Source organism: Octopus sinensis, linkage group LG10 (assembly GCF_006345805.1).
Source record: "Octopus sinensis linkage group LG10, ASM634580v1, whole genome shotgun sequence".
NCBI classification, from domain to species: Eukaryota; Metazoa; Mollusca; class Cephalopoda; order Octopoda; family Octopodidae; genus Octopus; species Octopus sinensis.
This window is the reverse complement of record NC_043006.1, coordinates 30,404,896-30,425,712: the sequence shown is the minus strand read 5'-3', so window position 1 is coordinate 30,425,712 and position 20,817 is coordinate 30,404,896. Positions and strand designations below refer to the sequence as shown.

The 20,817-nt window shown below is 36.9% G+C and overlaps 1 protein-coding gene across 1 annotated transcript; it reads left to right on the top strand.

Moving 5' to 3' along the window:
* Window positions 1-2,907: 2,907 nt before the first annotated feature.
* Window positions 2,908-20,234, top strand: LOC115216533 (UPF0047 protein YjbQ). Its single transcript, XM_029785986.2, has 7 exons — window positions 2,908-3,344; window positions 5,500-5,534; window positions 7,712-7,731; window positions 9,912-9,951; window positions 10,641-10,682; window positions 13,451-13,568; window positions 20,035-20,234. Exons 1-7 carry the CDS (start codon window positions 3,209-3,211, stop codon window positions 20,079-20,081), a joined length of 438 nt encoding a protein of 145 aa, XP_029641846.1. The 5' UTR covers window positions 2,908-3,208; the 3' UTR covers window positions 20,082-20,234.
* The last annotated feature ends 583 nt before the right edge of the window (window positions 20,235-20,817 follow it).

The following is a 20,817-nucleotide window of genomic DNA, read 5'->3' as shown; positions in this document are numbered from 1 at the left end:
TATTTGACAGCGGGGAGGCGGTGGTTTTTATGCCAGTTGAAAGGTTAAAGTATGATAGAGGGACAAGCATAAGTGTCCTGCTATGGAGGAGATACATGGCTACTCTCCACTTGATATAGAGGTGAGTGGAAGTAGATGGGAGTGAGGGAATGCCAGAGCAAACTGTCCAGGTACAAGAAAGTGTGCATAAGAGATGAGAGGCAGGCAGTGGAGGAGAGTACATTCATAAGAGGGTGAAGGGAGGAGTAAGAGATGGTTAAAGAGGGGGTAGAAGTGAATACAGTGGGTAATGAATAAGGGTGGTGGTATGGGGAATATCAGTATGGAAAGGGGAGGAAGGAGGATAGATCAGAAGTGGTGGGGATAAGGCACAAGGTATAGGAGGGGTGATGAGGAAGTTATAGGGTTCATTCATTCATTTTGTTTTACAAGAGAAATTTGGTTGACAGAAACAATGTAAATCTGTTGGAGGAACTGTTCTTGTTGGGTTGTAGAATTAATTCATTCCTCAAATGTAACACCAACATCTCTATAGAGGAGTTAGCTCTGTTGTGAACTGTGGAACCAAGTCTCAGAAATGCTGTAAAAATCTATGGACTGTAACCCTTTCTTTTTTGAGTAAACCATAAAATAAGGGGTCTGAGATGTGGGCTTTGCATAGAGTTAAGAAGTTAGAGAATCAACTTCAATGCATTTGTTTTGTCTTTCTATATTGAGTTCTGGTCACAACAAGGTTGATTTGTCTTGTTACATCTTTGATTGCTTAAAATAGGCACCAGTAATATTTTGGAGTCAATTCAATTATTGTGCATTTAAAAATATTTGTGAACTGAAATTAAATATAAGTAATTTAATTTAACTTGAGAAATCCTAGCACAACACAAACACAAGAGAGTTAGATCAGACTTTAAGCTAGAAAATTAGGTACCCCAGGAGAAAGAACATTGAATATATGAATGAAAATATGCCAGAGAGGAATTCAGGAGAATGTTCAACTAAGGTAATGATGATGTTGCTGTATTCTGTTTGGGTTTTTAATATTACAATCAATATAAACTTGTATAGCAAGTTATTTTCAAAACAAAACTACAAAGAGATAAAGTAATTTCAACTTTGTAATTACTTCTGATCTAAAATCATCAGTGATCGATTTCACACTGGGTCCCTTTGCCCTTTCATCAAAATCAGTTGTTCTTTGCTAAGAATGCTTCTTAGCCCAGCTGAACATTAAAATGACAATGGTGATGGTTGTAGCAGGTGATGATAACATTAGTTTTGTACGAAAAAGATCGCTGGAGTCTGTGGAGATTTTTGAAAATCAAAATTTTATTCTTTTTGTACAAAAACAAACAAAACAACAAATGTTGTCGTTACAGTTTATTAGACAAAGAAAATATCTGAACAAGAGTGATGTAAAAGGAAGTTTTGACATTTTGGGCCTAATGCAGAATTGTACTTCTCCTTGAAAAATGGATTTAAAAAAATTTCTTTTTTCAGATTCCTAGGTTTTAGATGTTGGAGATTACAAATATTCCAAAAAAACCCCGCACCTTTTCAAATTTCTTTACCCCACCGACCCAAATTTTACAAAATTTTTTTTTTAAACCACCTTTTCCAAATTTAAAATCCCCACCTCACCCTGTCCTTCCTCCAAATGTTTAATTTTTCAAAGAGAAGATTTAAAATTTGGAGGAAGGGGAAGTTGAGGTAGGGATTTTAAATTTGGAAAAGGTAGTATAAAAAAAATTCGAAAAAGTTCAAAATTTAATTTTTTTGTGGGGAGGGTGAATTTGAAAATGTGGGGTTTTTTTTTGCAAGGACAGGGGCGACTCTACATTAGCCCGGACATTTCTTGAATGGCAAAAGTCTTCAGCACGTATAAAGTGGTGGAATTCACGGCATTATTGGAATTACATGCAAAATTTTGTAATTGAGTGTGGTTTGGGTGAGTAGGTGGGTATAGATTAGAATGTCTTCTTTAAAGCTCCGATTATCTGGCAACTGACTTGGTAGACACTCACAAGATTATCCACCATCTTTCCAACAACAACCTTGGTCGCCTTTTTTGAATTTTATATGTCTAACATTCATGGACATACTTACAAAAAAACAACACAGCACCCATGACTTTTCACGCCCAGAATTGCTGTTCAGATACTACATCCGGCAATCTTTCGTTTGTAGTAGACCTTTCCGTCAATGATTTCCATAAAAAACTTTTATTTTTTTACATATGGGCTTGCAGGAACATTTGAAGTAATGAGAGCGAAAGAGACTAAGAGGAAGCGATTTTATGACGAGGGAAGTTCCTTTGAAGTTACCGAAGCATTGATGTACATGTGTGTGTGTGTGTTTGATGGGGTGTGGGAAACAGACAGTATGTTGTGTAAGTGAAGTGCTTCTGTTAGTGTGTGTGAAGAGACAGAGAGTAATGTGTGAAAGAGAGATAACTGAAATTTTTTACTCGGTGTATGTGTATATGTATGTATGCATGTATGTGTGTGTGTGTGTGTGTGTATGTATCTATGTATGTGTGTATGTATCTATGTGTAAGTATGTGTGTGTCTGTATGTGTGTATGTATGTATATATGGCCGATTCAGTGTAATTTTTTACTCGGTGTATGTGTATATGTATGTCTGCATGTATGTGTGTGTGTGTATGTATCGTCATAAAATCGCTTCCTCTTAGTCTCTTTCGCTCTCATTACTTCAAATGTTTCCGCAAGCCCATATGTAAAAAAATAAAAGTTTTTTACGGAAATCATCGACGGAAAGGTCTACTAGAGACGAAAGATCGCCCTACATCCTTCAAAACGTCCATGCTTCTTGCAATTCGCCAACCTGATGGCTTTTGTTTGTTTGTTTTTCCTTTTAGTTATTGTGCACCTGAGCACTGTATACAACAATTCATTATTATTGTTATTACTTCAGAACGGAATGAAGACTTTCACCTCACCACAGTTGTCAGGCAATGTATTAACTAAAGAAATTACTTCTACATAGCAGTAAAACGGATGTTGTGGGCTAAAACTTGTCACCAGAGAGATAAGAATGCCAGCCTTTGAAATGGTAGAGTGGCACCCTATCGCTGAGAATGTCCCAAATATATAAAGTGCAACAGTTTGCAAGCAGACCTTTAAGTTATCTCCCTTGAAAACAACCGCATTGAAATAAAGGGAGATAAATCGTAATTTACCGTCGGCGAAAATGTCGGTTCCAGTTTGGTACCAAAGAGTCATCTCTGTTCCACCCAAAAAGCGAGGATGTCATCTCATTCAGAACGAAGTGGAAAACTCTATGCCAGAGATCCGTAATTTAAAGCATGGCCTACTTCATATTCTGAGTAAGATTGAAATTGTTTTACATTTTTCCATTAAGTAAACCGATACATCTATCTTTATTTGGAGGTACTCGAAGAACGAATTTTTATTTACATTAATTATTTATCACACTAAGTCGTATGTGACTTTAAGAAGAAACATGCGAGTGATTTTTCCCAGTTTTGTGAACTTTGCTTTCTCAAATACTAATCCTACAATCTTTCGCCGTAGAGGTCAATTCTGCTGTGACTTTATTTCGGTGACTCAATGAATTAGAAGAGATAAGGGTTGAAATTAAAATAAATCAGTCGAAACCGGGAACTGGTTTATTTACTTTCTTAATATATCATGATATGCAGGCGATACGATGATTGAGGATTTATTTGCATGGAACGAATGTCGTCTCTCGTATATTTAATACGAGCATTAGTTTCACATTTGATTTAATCTGCGCAAAAGATCTGTTGTTCCAGGTGTATACAACGTCCCCACTTAGTTGAGAACCATATTGGGCCCTCAGAAGAGCAAGACAATTGTATGGGAGGCAGTGTAATTGTCTGGACATAGATTCTTTTCATTGTCCAGTCTATTTCTAACCACTGCTCTTGATGAGAGTGTACCAGATTTTGTATGGCAACATCCACCCTGTATTACCTGAGGCCCTCAATTCTTGGGAGAGAGAGAAAGAGAGTCCTTTACAACCGGACTAATTCTTTATTGATCCCGAAAGGTTAAAAGGCAAAGTTGACCTCTGCAGTGGTTGAACTCATAACACGAAACTCTAGAAAAGACACTGCCAGGCAAATTTATTCAGTGCTCGACGAAGAATAACACACCCAGTGTTTAGGGTTAGGGTTACCGTCGAAAACAGGTAGTGTGCGTTTTCGGTTTGAACGTGGGACTTTAACATAATTTCTAGGTAATTAAAAAATTTTAAACTTCGTATACTGGTAGAATGTGTTTATAAAACATCATTTTCTATAGGCTTTCTTGAGAAAATTCTGTAGTTTGTAACAAATTTCGTCTTTAATTTCTCGCATTTCGGCAATTTTAACCAATCACTGGCGTCTATTGAGTTAAAAAGCATTCTGTGCCGTATGAATATGTCCCTCGTTTAAGAAACACATTGGGTTTATTTACATTTGTGAAGAAAAGAAAGATACCCTTCCCCCACCACTAACCCTAACCCTGAATCTAAAACAGATTGAAATGCAATAGATCGATCCTGGGGTCATAATTATGGGTGACAATTTCATATGACACTGCTTGAGAAAATGGCAGTTTTTTCAATGTGTTTTTTAAACGAGGGACGTATTCATACAGCACAGAATGCTTTTTAACTCAATAGACGCCAGTGATTAGTTAAAATTGCCGAAATGAAAGAAATTAAAGTCGAAATATGTTACAAACTACAGAATTTTCTCAAGAAAGCCAAGAGAAAATGATGTTTTATAAGCACATTCTACCAGTATGCAAAGTTTAAAATTTTTAGTTACCTAGAAATTATGTTAAAATCTGACGTTCGAACCGAAAAGATCCAACATATTTAAAGCAGTAATTTTTCAATTGAACAGTTTGTAACTGTAGGATTTAGAGTATCTTTTGATAATTGCATTAGTGCCAAATGGTTCAATGATTTGATTTAATAAGTTTAGACTTAATGAAATCTACAAACAATTTTTGAGTTAAAATGTATAATTAACCTTGCATCTATTTTATCAATATTATCAAGATTCAAGTTTTTCTTAGACTCCATGTTTGTTTAGTTGATTATTAGAGTTACAAATCTTGATAAATTTGTTATGTTTGCAATAATTAGTGAGTGAGTGCATCTGTAATTATCACTCATTTATCTAAGTAAATTGAAAACAAAAACAAGAGAGAATTGAGAGACAATCCACAAATGTTATTCCAAAGCTTTAGGCATCTGTTATAAATTGTAGTCTCTGCTTTACCATCATTATACATGTAGCATATTAAGACTGTTCTGCAGATGGAAATGGCCCGAAATATTTGCACACTCTGTTTACTGAATAACAGAGGACAAAATATGTAGTTGTTCACACTTCTTTGATTATAACAGATTTTAATGAAAATATTAGTTAGAAAAGCCTCAGAATTAGTTATAAGGTGATGTGGTTTGTCAGCATGTGATATATTTGCTATTTTCTGTTTTAGTTAAACATACGTCTGCCAGCATTGGATTAAATGAAGTAAGTTTGTATTTTCGTATTACATATTCATTTATAACAATGACTTTCACTTTTTTCAAATATTTTTTTATTCATTTCATATGTTAATAACTAATGTATTGTCATTAGAATTGTTACCTTGGTTAACAGTGGGGACTAGTTGTGGGCAGACTGTGGCCAAGGGGTCATATGTAGCCTAGGACTTTCTGAATGGTTTGCCTAACAATAAATTACCTTCAATTTTTTTTATAGTGTGGCTCACCTGATGTTAAGTGATGTCATAATGTGGCCCTCATGGCATTGAGTCATGTCTGTTATGTGGCGCTTGCCAAAAAATACCCCTGTTTGGTGTAGACCATACTGTCTAGAATGTTCTCACATTAATGTTTCCTCTCTTCTTAACTATTTACTCTCATTGCTAATACTTTTTAGGAAGAGTAAATGTCTGCCGTTTAATACAGAAAGTTTGTTTGTTGCCAATAACTATTGTTAGATTATATAAAACTTAGATTTTATAATCTAAGTTTTGATCAAGTGAAATGTTTGGTATTAGAATTTTATTTATTTTAGCAAAAAAGATTTCATGTTTAAATTTTAAAACTTGCTAAATATTTTCTGTTTAAATTACATATTGAAATCTAGTTTATTATTATGGATTATCAGTTATTTGCTTTTTTTATCACTGAAAATTTGACTGAAGACAAGATTGTATTTTACCTGTAAATATCTGAATGAAAGTTAGAAAAAGCATCTTGTTAGAGGGAGAATATTAATTGGAGAATCACTTCTTTGGATCCCATCCGAGGCTCTGTGATGTGCTTTTACATATCACTGATGATCCAAATCCATTTAAACTTCACTGTTATATACAGTGGGAGCATTGTGTAATTTACAAATGTTTTAAAAGAAAAGAAAGAAAAAAAAAGGATATAATTTTCTTTCTTATCTTTGAAATTTGAGCCTCAAAGAGGCAATGACTAGTGACTGAGACCTTTGGCAATATGCTGTGCTTGAGAAGACCTGTCAAGCCAAGCGAAATTGTTGCAATGGCTGGTGTTGGTGTCACATAACTGGTACGCATGCCAGTGGTACATAAAAAGCACTGTTTGATTTCTTTTTGAGCGTTGGGCCCCATGGAGGCAATGACCAAGACCTTTGGCATTATGTCGTGCTTGAGAAAAAGACTCATTAAGCCAAGCAAAATCGCAGTCGTGGCAGATACCAGTGTCCTGCAAATGGCACCTGTGCCAATGGCATGTAAAAGCTCTCCTTACACTCTTGGAGTGGTTGGCGTTAGGAAGGGTATCCAGCCATAGAAAACCATGCCAAATCAAACTGGAGTCTATGCAGCCTCCCAGCTTACCAGCTGTGGTTAAACTGTCCAACCTATACCAGCATGGACAATGGACATTAAATGATGGTGATAATCATGAATCAAGAAAGGAAAAGGTAATGTTTCAGGCAATGATTGTTGTCAGAAAGAGAGAGAGGCATTTGTTTGTTTGTGGTTTTGAACTGAATCTCACTCAGCCAAAACTTTTGTTATTACATCCAAGTGAAATAATCCCTGATGCACCTTGACATGTTCTGTATTCTCTATGGAATAAAAAAGTTGGGGAGAGATGAGAGAACAACAGAGAAGTTTTGAGTAAAGGTTTTGCTGTTGTATACCTGACGAAGTCTTGTGATTAATTTAATCAGCTGATGGTCATTTTAACAGAGACAGCAGTGTGTGGTGTGTGTGTATGTTTGCTCCAGGATGGCACGACATACCTCTTACCTATTGACATGAAATTAGTTTGACTAGAAGGTTGAATTCAGTGAGAAATGGAGTATGGCTACAAAACACTCCTTTCCACCATAAAAAAAAAAAACTATTTCAGATGCACAAGCAATAAAGGGAATCTTTAAGCAGTTGCTTGACTTGCTAAAAGTAGCAGAAAATTGAAAAGAGTAATCCTGGATGTACTATGTCTGGAAAAAAACCAAAAACAGACAGGGTGGTTATGACCGGAATGCTTTTGATCATAAGGACTGACTTAGATCTAAATAACAACGGCTTTGGATATAAATAAATGAATAAAATGTTTTGGAGAAATGACTAACATGTAGAGATGTCTATGATGGAATTAGTTTTGTTTTGATATAATTGTTTATATTTTCTTGGAACTATAATTTCCCTTTTTTACCTCTTGCAGAATTGGGATTCTGATGTGCGGTAAGTTTATTTTCATGCCTTCAAATACATTTGTGTAATTTTTATATCATTGAAATCAAGTTTTATTTTCTTAAATTTGGTTGAAATTTCTTCAGATTCTGTTAGAAAAGAAAAATGGTTTTGCTCCACAATACCTAGTCTCTAGGGAATTAAGACCTTTTTACAATGGATGTTCAAGAACAATAGAATGGTAATGATAATAATAATAATAATAAAAATAATGATAAATATTGTTGTTGAGAGGGACTTACAATTTGAATTACTTAATCTGGTCTAAATTTAGAATAATTTTTAAGAATTTTCCATTCCAATTTAAGTTACTGTATCTACCGTGGCACTCTGTCGGTTACAACGACAAGGGTTCCAGTTCATCCAATCAACAGAACAGCCTGCTTGTGAAATTAACATGCAAGTTGCTGTGACACAGAGTGTGACAAGACTGGCCCTTTGAAATACAGGTACAACAGAAACAGGAAGAAAGTTGTAGCGAAAGAGTACAACACGCTTTGCTCAATAAACACTCACAATGCCCGGTCTGGGAATCGAAACTGCAAGTCAGCTGCCCTAACCACTGGGTCATTGCGCCTCCACAATGTATCTATATGTCATGGCAGTTTGCCTACCTGGAGAGGTTCTTGTGCTTTGAATATCACAGAAATGGATTAAATTTGCAGCAAATAAAGTCTGTGAATTGGATTTGATTGTTAGCTGATACCACCTTGTAAGATAGTAAGTGATGTCTTGCATCCCAGGACTCTTAGGGCCAGCTTCCCTTTGAAGGGGATGTCAGTTTGTTGCAAGTGGACAGTGTGAACACAAAGTGTTTTGTTGAAGAACACAATGCATTACTTGGTCTGGGAATTGAAACCAAGATCTTGTGGTTGTGAGTTCAGCACCCTAACCACTAGGTCACACATCCTCACAGAAAGAGAAAATCCAAATTCCTATTTGGGCCATTGTGCCTCTATGACTGCGACATTATTGTTATGCTAATATTGTTGTAGCATATTATAACAAAAGCTGAAATGTTTTGGACAAAGTTTCTCCTGAAAAGAGGAACTGGGTGATTCTTTTAGTTGTTGAGCATAAATCAGATGGAGATTTCAGAATGTGTGGAGATTATAAAGTATGTGGAGGCAAAAGATATTAAAAGGGAACATTTCAGCAGATAGAATATGTTCTGAGATGAGAGAAGTCATGATAAATATATTAGTGGGTATTTTAAGATGGATAAGTCTTCTACGTGGCATTAAAGATCCATCATTATGCTTCAGAGAGTAAATGGACATGATGATGTTGGAAACGATGTTGATAATGTTCTTACTTATAAAGATTACACACACACACACACAGATATAGGTGCTAAAGCTGTTGAAAGTCTTCATATTAATGTAAATAATTGGAATTATTCAGCATGGTAATCAATTGATCCCTGTTTGTGTAGAGGCTGTGGCTAAGAAGTACTTAGAAGCTGTTCTTGGACTTATTCACTTCTTTGGAGACATTACTGACCAGTTATTCCTGTTGACAAAGATTTAGAATCGGCCAAATTAGTTGGATAGGCCTTCTTGCAGTATTTGTTCTGATTGTTTGTATTCTGGGTGTGGTAATGTCTGCAAAGACACTGATGGCAAGAGAAAGTCTACTGTTGAAGTGGTGTAGATGGGGTGGAGGCTGGCAGCATGCATCAAGAAGTGGAAGTCTGTGTATACAGAGACAGACACATGATTAGTGTTACCTCCTCCCCCACATTGCCATAAAAGTGTTGTCCCATTTTCACAAAGAGTAAACTAAAAGCAAAAAAATATTCTACCCAAAACCTTCAGTCCAGATTCCTGATGTCAACAAAGAAGTTGCCTTCATTGATGCATATGAAATATAAACAAGAAGAAAGCCTTGCCTCTTGTTTTTAGAATCGGTACAACATATCCCTGCATAACTTAAGAGGGAACCAAAAGGTTTGGCAACAGGAAAAGCATCCAGTCATGAAATATTGCTGAGGAAAATTAATGTGGTTTGAGTTCATAAGAGTTTTCTGCGTCTTCAGGGCACTGCAGGATTTTTGTATAGAGGCAGTTCCATTGCTGTTTGGTGAATTAAATGTTGTTGTATTGAGGTTTCAGAAGTTGGAGACATGATAAAAAGATAAACCTTTTTTCTTTTTTTTTTTCATTGTATAGAGTTGATATGGAAATGTTCTTGAACCGTGCTATACCTGAGGTGAGTTTGATTTTATGGTTGTTTTATTTCTTTGCAATTAAGAGTTCTGTAATGTTATAAAGAATTGTAGGAAAATGGGAAGTTTCTTTGTTTTTGTGGCTGTTCTTGCTGATATTAACAAACCGTCCAAATACTATTGCCTCAATGCCAAACGCTTATTGCATAAAAGATGAGACAAACTAATAAAGTTGAACTTTTGGTGAGTCAAAATATATTTGTGACTGAGTTTAGCTTCTAAAGGCAAATTCACTGCAGTTACTGAGGAGAAAATATTGTCTCTTATCTTAAAAGGTGTAAAAACAACCTTCCCTGTGGTTCCATCTAATGGATTCCCAGATGAGTGTTTCTGGCTTTTAAGCTTGGCTGAAAGTGGAAGAGAAATAAATTTCTTCGTGGATAAAATGCATCTCTTGTTGGCAACATTAGCAGGAAGTTTGGTACATATTTATGATCACTAGGCACCTGAGGCAATAAAAGATTAAATATGCTTCTCAAAGAAAGAATGTAATACTTGTATGGAGCTAATAGCCACAAATCAATCATTCAATACTTTGTCTGTTCAACTGTTTTACCTTAACACCATTGACTAAAGACATTTTCTGTTGATGTAATATTGTTTGTGTACATTGTATCCATTTACCAATTTATGGTTTATTTATTTATTTTTAAATTCTATTTTTTGATTCTAGAATATTCCATATAAACACTCATGTGAAGGACCTGATGACATGGTAAATAATTTCATATAACGTTTTCTTTTGAAGTATGGGTTGGGTTTATGGTTTCAGTACCACAGACCAGCACTTTGGCATCTCCCTTCTAGAACCTCATCTGCATAAATCTATGTGTGTGTTTCTATGTTCCATAACTTAACAGTTTGATAAACAAAGATAAAATAAGTACCAAACTGGAATCGTTGTGGTCAATGAAAACCCTTGAAAGCTGTGCTCCAATATGGCCACAGTGTAATGAGTGAAAAACAGCAAGGAAAACAGTTCTCTGTTTTCCTTGCTGGCATGGGTTGGACTGTTTGATAGGATCTCTGTAGCTGCAGGGCTGTGCTGAACTCAAATGTCACTTTTGGCATGGTTTCTGCAGCTGGATGCCCTTCCTAATACCAACCACTTTACAGTGTTTACTGAGAACTTTTTTATGCCATTGGCATCGGTGAGGTTGCCAAAGTTGCAAGAGAAGAAATAATAAAAAAAAAAAAGGAAAAAGTCCTTTATCAAAATCTCTTTCTTTGCTTACAGAGATGAGATTATTGCAGAAGAATTGTTGCAGCATCATGTTTTCATAGTTTGGACATTGTTGTTGTTCTTGTTGTTGCTGACCTTTGAAATCTGAAATGGGAATGGTATTTGGCTTCATGGTTCACAGAAGCAAACAAAGAAATATGTCTTCCAACAGAATTATCCAATAAATAGTTGTAGAATATTGAAATGATGTAAAAAAGAATGAATTCCATTTGAAAATACTGAATAGGACAAGCAAAGGATTTCATTAGATTAACCGCCCCCCCCCACCACATACACACAAAGAATACTGACCACTTTAATAGTGATTTAAAGATAAAACATAGTAGGGTGACCATTCTTTATTGTCTTGGAGCTGCATGGAAACATACAAATGAATTATTCCCAAAACACTTGATTGAAAGGATTGTGTTGCTTCATTGCAAAGTAAATTTGATGATGATGTTCTTGTTTAGCTCCAGGTTAAATCTTGTTGAATAGGTTTATGATCAAGGACATTCCAACACTGCAACCATCCCATATTTTATATAGCCACAACTCCACTAACCAACAGTTGTTGTTTCTTTTGAGACTGTATGCTATTATTCGAGGGAGATTTGTCTGCTATTACTAGCAGGTTGACCAACTAATTAGTGACTTTCATATAGTCTTGAAGATTTGATTCAAATCAGTGAGGGTGACTCTTCCAGAGATACAGTGCTGCCCTGATAACAAGATAGAATCCGTCTGACCTTCACCATTTAAACTACCCACAGTCAACTCTGACAACTGTGATTCCCGTTTGTTATTTCTGTTTAACACAGATTTCACATTTTACTCTTTTAAATCTATTTATTTGATTCTTGTTAGTTCTGTAACTTTCTTCTAGACATGAAATGCACAGGAATTGTTGAAACAAATAACTTTTTATTTACTGTTTCTCGCTAATGTCCGTTTTCCATACTGGCATGGGTTGGATGGTTTGACCGAGGGCTGGCAAAGCAGAAGGCTGCACCAGGCTCCAATCTAATCTGGCAAAGTTTCTACAGCTGGATGCCATTCCTAACGACAACCACTCCAAGAGTATAGTAGGTGCTTTTTACATGTCACTGGCACGAGGGCCAGTCTGGCGGCACTGGAAATGACCTCACTTGAATGGTGCTTTTTATGTGCCACCGGCACAGGAACAAGTCAAGCGGCACTGGCAATAACTAGGCGCGAATGGTGCTTTTTATGTGCCTATCAGGTGGTACTGTCATTGGCCATGACAATGACTTCACTTGACTCTACAGATCTTTGCAAGTGCAGTTTATTGCCCAATGATTGAAGGGTACTCTTAAATGGGCCGGTTATGCTGGACTGGCATAGGCCACAGTTACAGTCTCACTTGGCTTGTTGGGTCTTCTCAAGCACAGCATATCTGCAAAGGTCTTGGTCACTTGTCATTGCCTCAAAGAAGCCCAATGTTCGAAGGTCGTGCTTCACCACCTCATCCCATGTCTTCCTGAGTCTACCTCTTCCGCAGGTTCCCTCTACTGCTAGGGTGTGACACTTTTCTACACAGCTATCCTCTTCCATATGCAACACATGACCATACCAGCACAGTCGTCTCTCTTGCACACCACATCTAATGCTTCTTATGTCCAACCTGTCTCTCAGGGCACTTACACTCTCTTGTGTATGCACACTGACATATTACACATCCAGTGGAGCATACTGGATTCATTCCTTGCAAGCTTGCACATGTCCTCATCAGTCACAGCCCATGTTTCATGGCTGTTTGCACACATGCATCATACAGTCTACCTTTCACTCTGAGTGAGAGGCCCTTTGTCACCAGCAGAGGTAGGAGCTCCCTGAACTTTACCCAGGCTATTCTTATTCTAGCAGCTACACTCTCATAGCATCCAGCCCTGCTACTGACTTGGTCACCTAGGTAACGGAAGCCATCAACTACTTCTAGTTTTTCCTCCTGGCATTTGATGGACATTTTTTTTCTGCACATTTTCAGTGTTTATTGCCCCTGTGCATTTGCCACCCACAAAATCTATCTTCCCAGTTAGCCTTCCCTTGATATTGCTGCACCTTTTATGTGTCCATAGCATATGCAAAATCAGAATTGGAACTAGAGGCTTCTATGTTTGAAAATATAACTTGTTATTATGTGTATGTCTTGTGTGTGTGTGTTTTTACAAATAGACATTAAATGATGATGATGGTGACATACATACCGATACCTACAAATTCTTGTCTTTCGTCAACAGCCTGCTCATATCAAAGCAGCATTTATCGGCAGTAATCTCTCTATACCTGTAACTGAAGGCAAGCTTAACCTTGGAACTTGGCAAGGATTATGGTTGTTTGAACATCGAGACCATGCAAGTAAGTGACTATCTCTGTTCTATTTTGTTATGTTACATTATTTGATGTAGACTTCACCAACATCGTTCAGCTGATCTTTCTGATTCATTGATCATATCAACTAAGCAAAGCATTATACCCTCAGTTTGAAAATAAAAATGTAAAATGAAGAAAGGACATTGCTTTACGTGAGTAAGGACGATTAAAGAGTAGAAGGGGACTTGAGGAGGGATAAAACTGTAATTTGAATAATAATATATTAGTAGAGGCAGGGGTTTTAGTGCCTGCTGGTAGATAAAGAATGGCTTTCAGAATAAACTTCTGTTGTTCATGATTAAAACAGCTATAAGTTATGAGGACAGGAACAATAAACACTGGAAATGTGCAGAGAACAACTTCTGTCATATTCCAGGGAGAAAAACTAGAAGCAGTTGATAGCTTCCATTACCTAAGTAACCAAGTCAGTAGCAGGGGTGGATGCTCTGAAAGTGTAAATGTTAGAATAAGAATAATCTGGGCAAAGTTCAGAGAGCTCCTATCACTACTGGTGACAAAGGGCCTCTCGCTCAGAGTAAAAGGTAGACAGTATGACGCATGTGTACGAACAGCCATGCTACATTGCAGTGAAAAATGGGCCGTGACTGCTGAGGACATTAGTAGGCTCGCAAGGAATGAAGCCAGTATGCTCTGATGGATGTGTAATATCAGTGTGTATACACAACAGAGTAAGTACCTTGAGAGAAAAGTTGGATTTAAGAAGCATCAAATGTGGTGTACAAGAGAGACGACTGTGCTGGTATGGTCATGTGTTGCGAATGAATGAGGACAGCTGTGTGAAGAAGTGTCACACCCTAGCAGTTGAGAAAACCTGTGGAAGAAGTAGACCCAGGAAGACCTGGGATGAGGTGGTGAAGCATGACCTTCAAACATTGGGCCTTACTGAAGCAATGACTTGTGACCGGGACCTTTGGAAATATGCTGTGCTTGAGAAGACCCAACAAGCCAAGTGAGACCATAGCTCATGGCCTATGCCAGTGGGTGTAACCAGCCCATTTATGAATACCCCTCATTCATTGGACAATAAACCTTGCTTGTGAAGACATTGAGGCAAGTGAAATCAAAATCAAAATTGCTGATGGCAGTACCGCCTGATTGGCACTCATGCCAGTGGAACATTAAAAGTACATCCGAATGTGGGGTATAACCAGCCCACTTATGAGTACCACTCATTCATTGGACAATGAACTTTGCTTGCAAAGACCTATTGAGGCAAGTGTAAACAAATCAAAATTGCTGACAAGTCTTTCTGTTATTTCATTTATTGCTTTTATCAAATAACCAAGTTAAGAGAAAGGTAGACAAACAGATAGAAAGATGGATGGATGGAGAGGTAATCAGACAGACAGACAGATACATAGATAGACAGGCAGCAGACAGATAGACACACACACACACACATATATATATATATATGTGTGTGTGTGTGTGTGGCACGTAAAAAGCACCATCCGATCGTGGCCGTTGCCAGCCTCACCTGGCCTCCATGCTGGTGGCACGTAAAAAGCACCCACTACACTCATGGAGTGGTTGGCGTTAGGAAGGGCATCCAGCTGTAGAAACATTGCCAGATCAGACTGGGCCTGGTGCAGCCTTCTGGCTTCCCAGACCGCAGTTGAACCGTCCAACCCATGCTAGCATGGAAAGCAAACGCTAAACGATGATGATATATATATATATATATATCACTGATGAAGGAAATCAGTTTGATTCGGGGGAAAAAATTTTCAGTTAGCTTGCTTTCCTCATTTCAATACACTGTGTAACTATAGTGAAAAATATTGTGTGTGGTTAGACGATCCAAGGTTTATTTTTCAGCATAACGGCATAGAAAATTTGTTTTTTGCCCTTTTTTACAGTTAAATATATACACACGAAAGGCTTCTTTCAGTTTTGGTCTCCAAAATCCACTTACAAGACTTTGGTTGGAATGACAGCTGGTCTTTAAGAATATTTAAAAAAATTTTCTGAAGATGATAGAAAAAAAAAAAAGTACAAAGTTTTACTTTCATCTTAATCAGTTTTGAACCTTGGTCAGGATGTCTTGCAGTTCCTTGTCTGTGCACAACTTTAACCACTAGCCTACTAGGTCCTCTTTTAAGGCATCTGTCAAAAATAAGATGAATTAGGGTTAGGGTTTAAATATCTTATTTTTAAATTGATGGTTGTGTGGGTAAATGCCCTGTAAGTAATCATGATAGGTGGGTAGAGGTTTCAACTAGTCCTATAAATATGCTGGTTTAACATTTAAAAAAAAATTATCTAGACATAAAAAAAAGGAAAAGACATACAATTTTCATTTCCACTCTGCCCAGTATTAGACAATGGACAAAATCTTCCATCTAAGCTGTTGTTCTGCCTCACCATGCCATTAAACACTAATTTACTGGGTTCCCCACTTCCAGGTTCAGTGAAAAATGAGATATTTAAATCCATTACAGCATCAGATCATTAATAAGACTAGATTCAAATATTCCACTCTTAAGCTTGTCCTTGTCGCTGCTGAGATGGCCCCTGCTGGACAAAGGTGTTGATAATTAACATCAATAATATTGTAAGATGATATAGGTTTCAATCTCTACTTAGTACTACTATTAAAGTGGGTTTTTTAAAAAATTCTTGTTGATTAAACAAAAAAAAAAAAGAATTTAGATGAAAAATTTTACTCACACCTCTGATCTGTCTTTAACCCAATATCAGATTACGCAGGTTGTCCTATCACACTGTTTATCTATCTGCACCCTTACTCACAAGTCCATTAATTTCTGTGGAAAATGAGATACTTAAATCTATGAAGATAGAGGTTTCAATCTCTATGTGCAGCTGTTATTAGGGTTTTTTTTTTTAATATCCTTGATGAAACCAACAAAAAAAAAAAAAATTAACCTACACCCTGATCTGACCTGAACCCCAGGTCATGAATCTCACTTCACACTGTTCATCTACACACTCCTTTACTCATGACTCTATTGCCCATCCCCCCGTTAATTGCTATAAAAAATGAGATACTTAAATCTATAAGTGTCTGGTCAAAAATAAAAATAGATTTAAATATCTCATTTTTAAGCTGCTTTTACAGCTGTTGCTTTGATGGCCTAATAGGTAAAAAGGTTGATAATTTAATTAATAATCTAGTATGAAGATAGAGGTTTCAATCTCTATCTGCAGCTATTTTTTTTTAACATCCTTGATGAAACAAACAAATAAAAAATAAAGAATCTTACCTACATCCTGATCAGTCTTGAACTCCCAGGACAAGATTGTTCAGAATCTCCCCACACACGGTCCTTCTACCCACACCTTTACTCATGAGTCTATCGCCCCCCCCCTCCACTAATTTCTGTCAAAAACGAGATACTTAAATCTATAACAGCATACTCCTTGTTGAGAAATGGGTGGATAAGGTCATAGAGGTTGTCAGGGTATGCAATAGAGTGCTTAAGCTCAGGCTAGTCCTGCAGAACAGCACAGCTACAATTGTCTTTGCCTATGCCCCACAAGTGGGACTACCAAATGACGAGAAGGACCATTTTTATGAAATCCTTCTAAAGGCTACCTCAAAGATCTTTGCGGCTGGAGATTTTAATGGGCATGTTGGGCGGGAATCTGGTATCTTCACTGGTGTACATGGGGGCCATGGTATTGGTTCCCGAAACAATGAGGAAACTAGGCTACTGGAGTTCTGTGATGCATGTAACCTTTTAATCTGCAACACTAAGTTCAGGAAGCCAGACAGCCACCTGATAACATATCAATCAGGTGATTCTGCTAGCCAGATTGATTTCATCCTCACCAGACAGCGGGATACAGGGTTGCTCTTAAATACAAAGACCCTCCCAAGTGAGGAATGCACTCCCCAGCATAGACTAGTCATTAGTGACTTTCGACTCGAGACCAGAAGGATGCCAAGAAGCAGATCAATCCAGAGAACGATTTGGAAACTAAAGAACCCTTCACATAGTCAAAGATTTATGGACATCCTCATCAAGAAATTTGATGAGAGAGAGGAGGAGCTACAGTCCTCGGACATAGAAAGTAGCTGGAAATTCCTATGGGACAGCTTACTGAGTGCTACAGACTAAGTCTGCAGATGGTGCAAAGTCCCTTACAGACCTAGAGTAATGTGGTAGTGGAATAATACACTAGACAAAGCCATCAGAGCAAAGAAACAGGCCTGGAAAGCCTGGAAGGGTGGAGGTAGCAGGGAACTGTACCAGATAGCCAAAAGGGAGGCTGGGTGACAGGTATACATAGCCAAGGGCGAAGCAGAAAAGAAGTTTGCCAATGTCCAGCAATGTGAGGACCAAAGAACTGAAGTATTTCGGATTGCAAGACAGTGTGTGAGAGACAATTGTGATGTCACAGGAGAGAAATGTGTCCACACAGATGATGGTGCACTTGCTTTTAATGATTCAGAAAAGAGGCTTGGAGAAGCCATTATGAAAGGCTGCTGAACATGGAGAATGAATGGGAGGAGGAGAGCCTGCCAAATGTTGATCCAGTAGAGGGACCAGCTATCCGAATAGACAGCACCCTCGTAGATGAAGTAATTAAGGGTATGAAGCCAGGAAAAGCCCCTGGTCCATCAGGAATCACCGCTGAGATGCTTAAAACATCTGGTGGTGTGGGTTATGTTGATGCAGTGAACTGAATCTTCTTTTGTTTCCAAAGATCATGCAACATATCAAGACAATTTTTTGCAGGGAATTTCAACTAAATAACATTTTGAGCAAAGCCATTGGCTTACAAACCAGCAAACGAACATGCATGGACTTGAGAAATACATACACACACTTTCATTCAACATCCCTGTTTAATGCTGGCATGAATTGAAGAGTTTGACAGGATCCTATAGATCTAAAGACTGCATCAAGCTCAAAATATCTGCTTTGGTATGGTTTCTATGGTTGGATGCCCTTCCTAATTCCAACCACTTTACAGAATGTACTGGGTGCTTTTTCTGCGTAATGAGTTTCTTTCAGTTTCCTTCTGTTAAAATCCACACATCAGCTTTTGGTCAGCCCTTAGCTATAGTAGAAGGTATTAGTTCACGGTGCTGTGCAGTGGGACTGAACCTGAAACCACATTGCTATGCCTATTTATCTCACAGACTTCTGCTATAAATGGTCAATTACTTGACAGAAAGGAAAAAGGCAAACTGTGCCATTGAAGGCAGCAGAATATCTCTAATTAGTAGAACCTGTGGAAATTCTTCCACAGTTCATTTCTGTTGTCCAGTCTCGGGCCCTAAACATCCTTCCCACTTGATAATAATATCCTGTCATTTTGATTAATTTCTTGAAAATCTTGTCTGTTCTCTTTGATCCTGTTTCCTCTTCCAACCTGTTTTCTCATTCTTGTTTGTATGAAATATTCTTAACCTGTCATCATCCTTCATTTCTTGATTAAGAATTCTCATTAGTTTCCAATTAGCTTCACCTTCATCATTATAGTTCCATTTTCGCATTATTTCCTTTCCTTTTTGAATTAATGCTTCTCATCATTCCTGATTCTCCTCTCTTTATTCCTAATTCTTACTTCTTCTCCTCTCTGTCCCTTTTCCAAATGTGCCTCTTTTCATTCTATTCTTTCTCTCATGCACAATGATCACTGTCTGCCACAACAAGCCAAACTCCATCTTGGAGAGAATTTAAGAAGTATTTGATATTATAGACCATTTATCCAGGATATACTGGATCATATCTCTTACAAAGAGAGATATTGAACATATTGTTATAGAGTTGGAAAAACTAGAAAGTAACTGCTTAGCACATTTTACAAAGGAAGTGAGGAACATGCTTATTTATAGACAATAGAAGAGATAGGGAGCTAGATGTTCAATTTTCATGGAAATGACTTGTTAAAACTCATGGTAAATCACCAAACAAATGTTATACACAGCTAATGGAATATTCTCCCTCTCTTTCTAACATACACACAGAATTATTGTCTGTATATCTACCAATAATATTTGTGATTGTATGTGTGTACTTGCCAGCAGCATATATCTGTCTTTCTTACACAATTTTACATTCCCTTTACACAGTATGATGGATTTTTCACACAACAGGAAATCTATCATATTAGCTCTTTAATATAATATCTGTTTCACTGGGATCACGTTATGCTGTGATTTGATTTCTAAAAAGCAGAATGAATTACTTTCAGTACTTTCTTGTATAATTTGTCAAGAGATTTGATTATTGTAATTATGCAGAGTCACTCTTGGGAATTATTAAACATATGTGCCATTGATAATTACTGTCCTATCAAAGACCTCATTCATAGTCAGCCAACAAATAATTTCGATGCTATAAAAAGTGGATTAACAATGATAAATACATTTACTAAATTAAAAAATGACTTTACCAAATGCAGTCTTCCTCATATATATCTTTTTGTTAATTTTCATTTCTTGTTCTATTCACAGGTTCAAGAAGTCTCGTATTAACATTACAAGGTATTCCAAAATCATGAACAAAAATCTCAGACATTTCACCCAGGAATTAAACACTCTTCAAAATTGGTGCCCACTTGTTTTCTTGTTTGTAAGATTTTGTAAAGACTATTAAACTTTAACCAATATAATTCTCATTTTTTTTTTGTTAAATCTTATTAATCTACCAGCAACAAATTTGTAATGTTTCTTCTTTCAACTTGATAAAGAGCTTTGGTTTATTTTATCTTGCACAATAGTTGGACAATGTCTAGTCCTCTCTTCATGTGAGCACACACACAGACACATATATATATCTGTGTGTATATATATATATATATATATATATATATATTTAAATATCGATATTATCAAGTGGCCAGCATGGGAAAAAATACCGTACAAAGGTAATAATTTTTTTACAACTAAAAATAATGGTGTCTGAGAGACACCACCATGCCGAAATAGCAGTCAAAACCCTGACTTTAAAAACCACGTTAAATGTTCATATCATACCATGAGATTAGACAGAGGGACAAAATAGACTAGCAAAAAATATTATTGAATAATTCAATCTCATGCCTTATCTCATGGTATGATATGAACATTTAACGTGGTTTTTAAAGTCAGGGTCTTGACTGCTATTTCGGCATGGTGGTGTCTCTCAGACACCATTATTTTTAGTTATATATATATATGTGTGTGTGTGTGTGTGTGTGTGTGTATATACATAGGTATACGTATGTATATATATATATATATATATGCATATATATA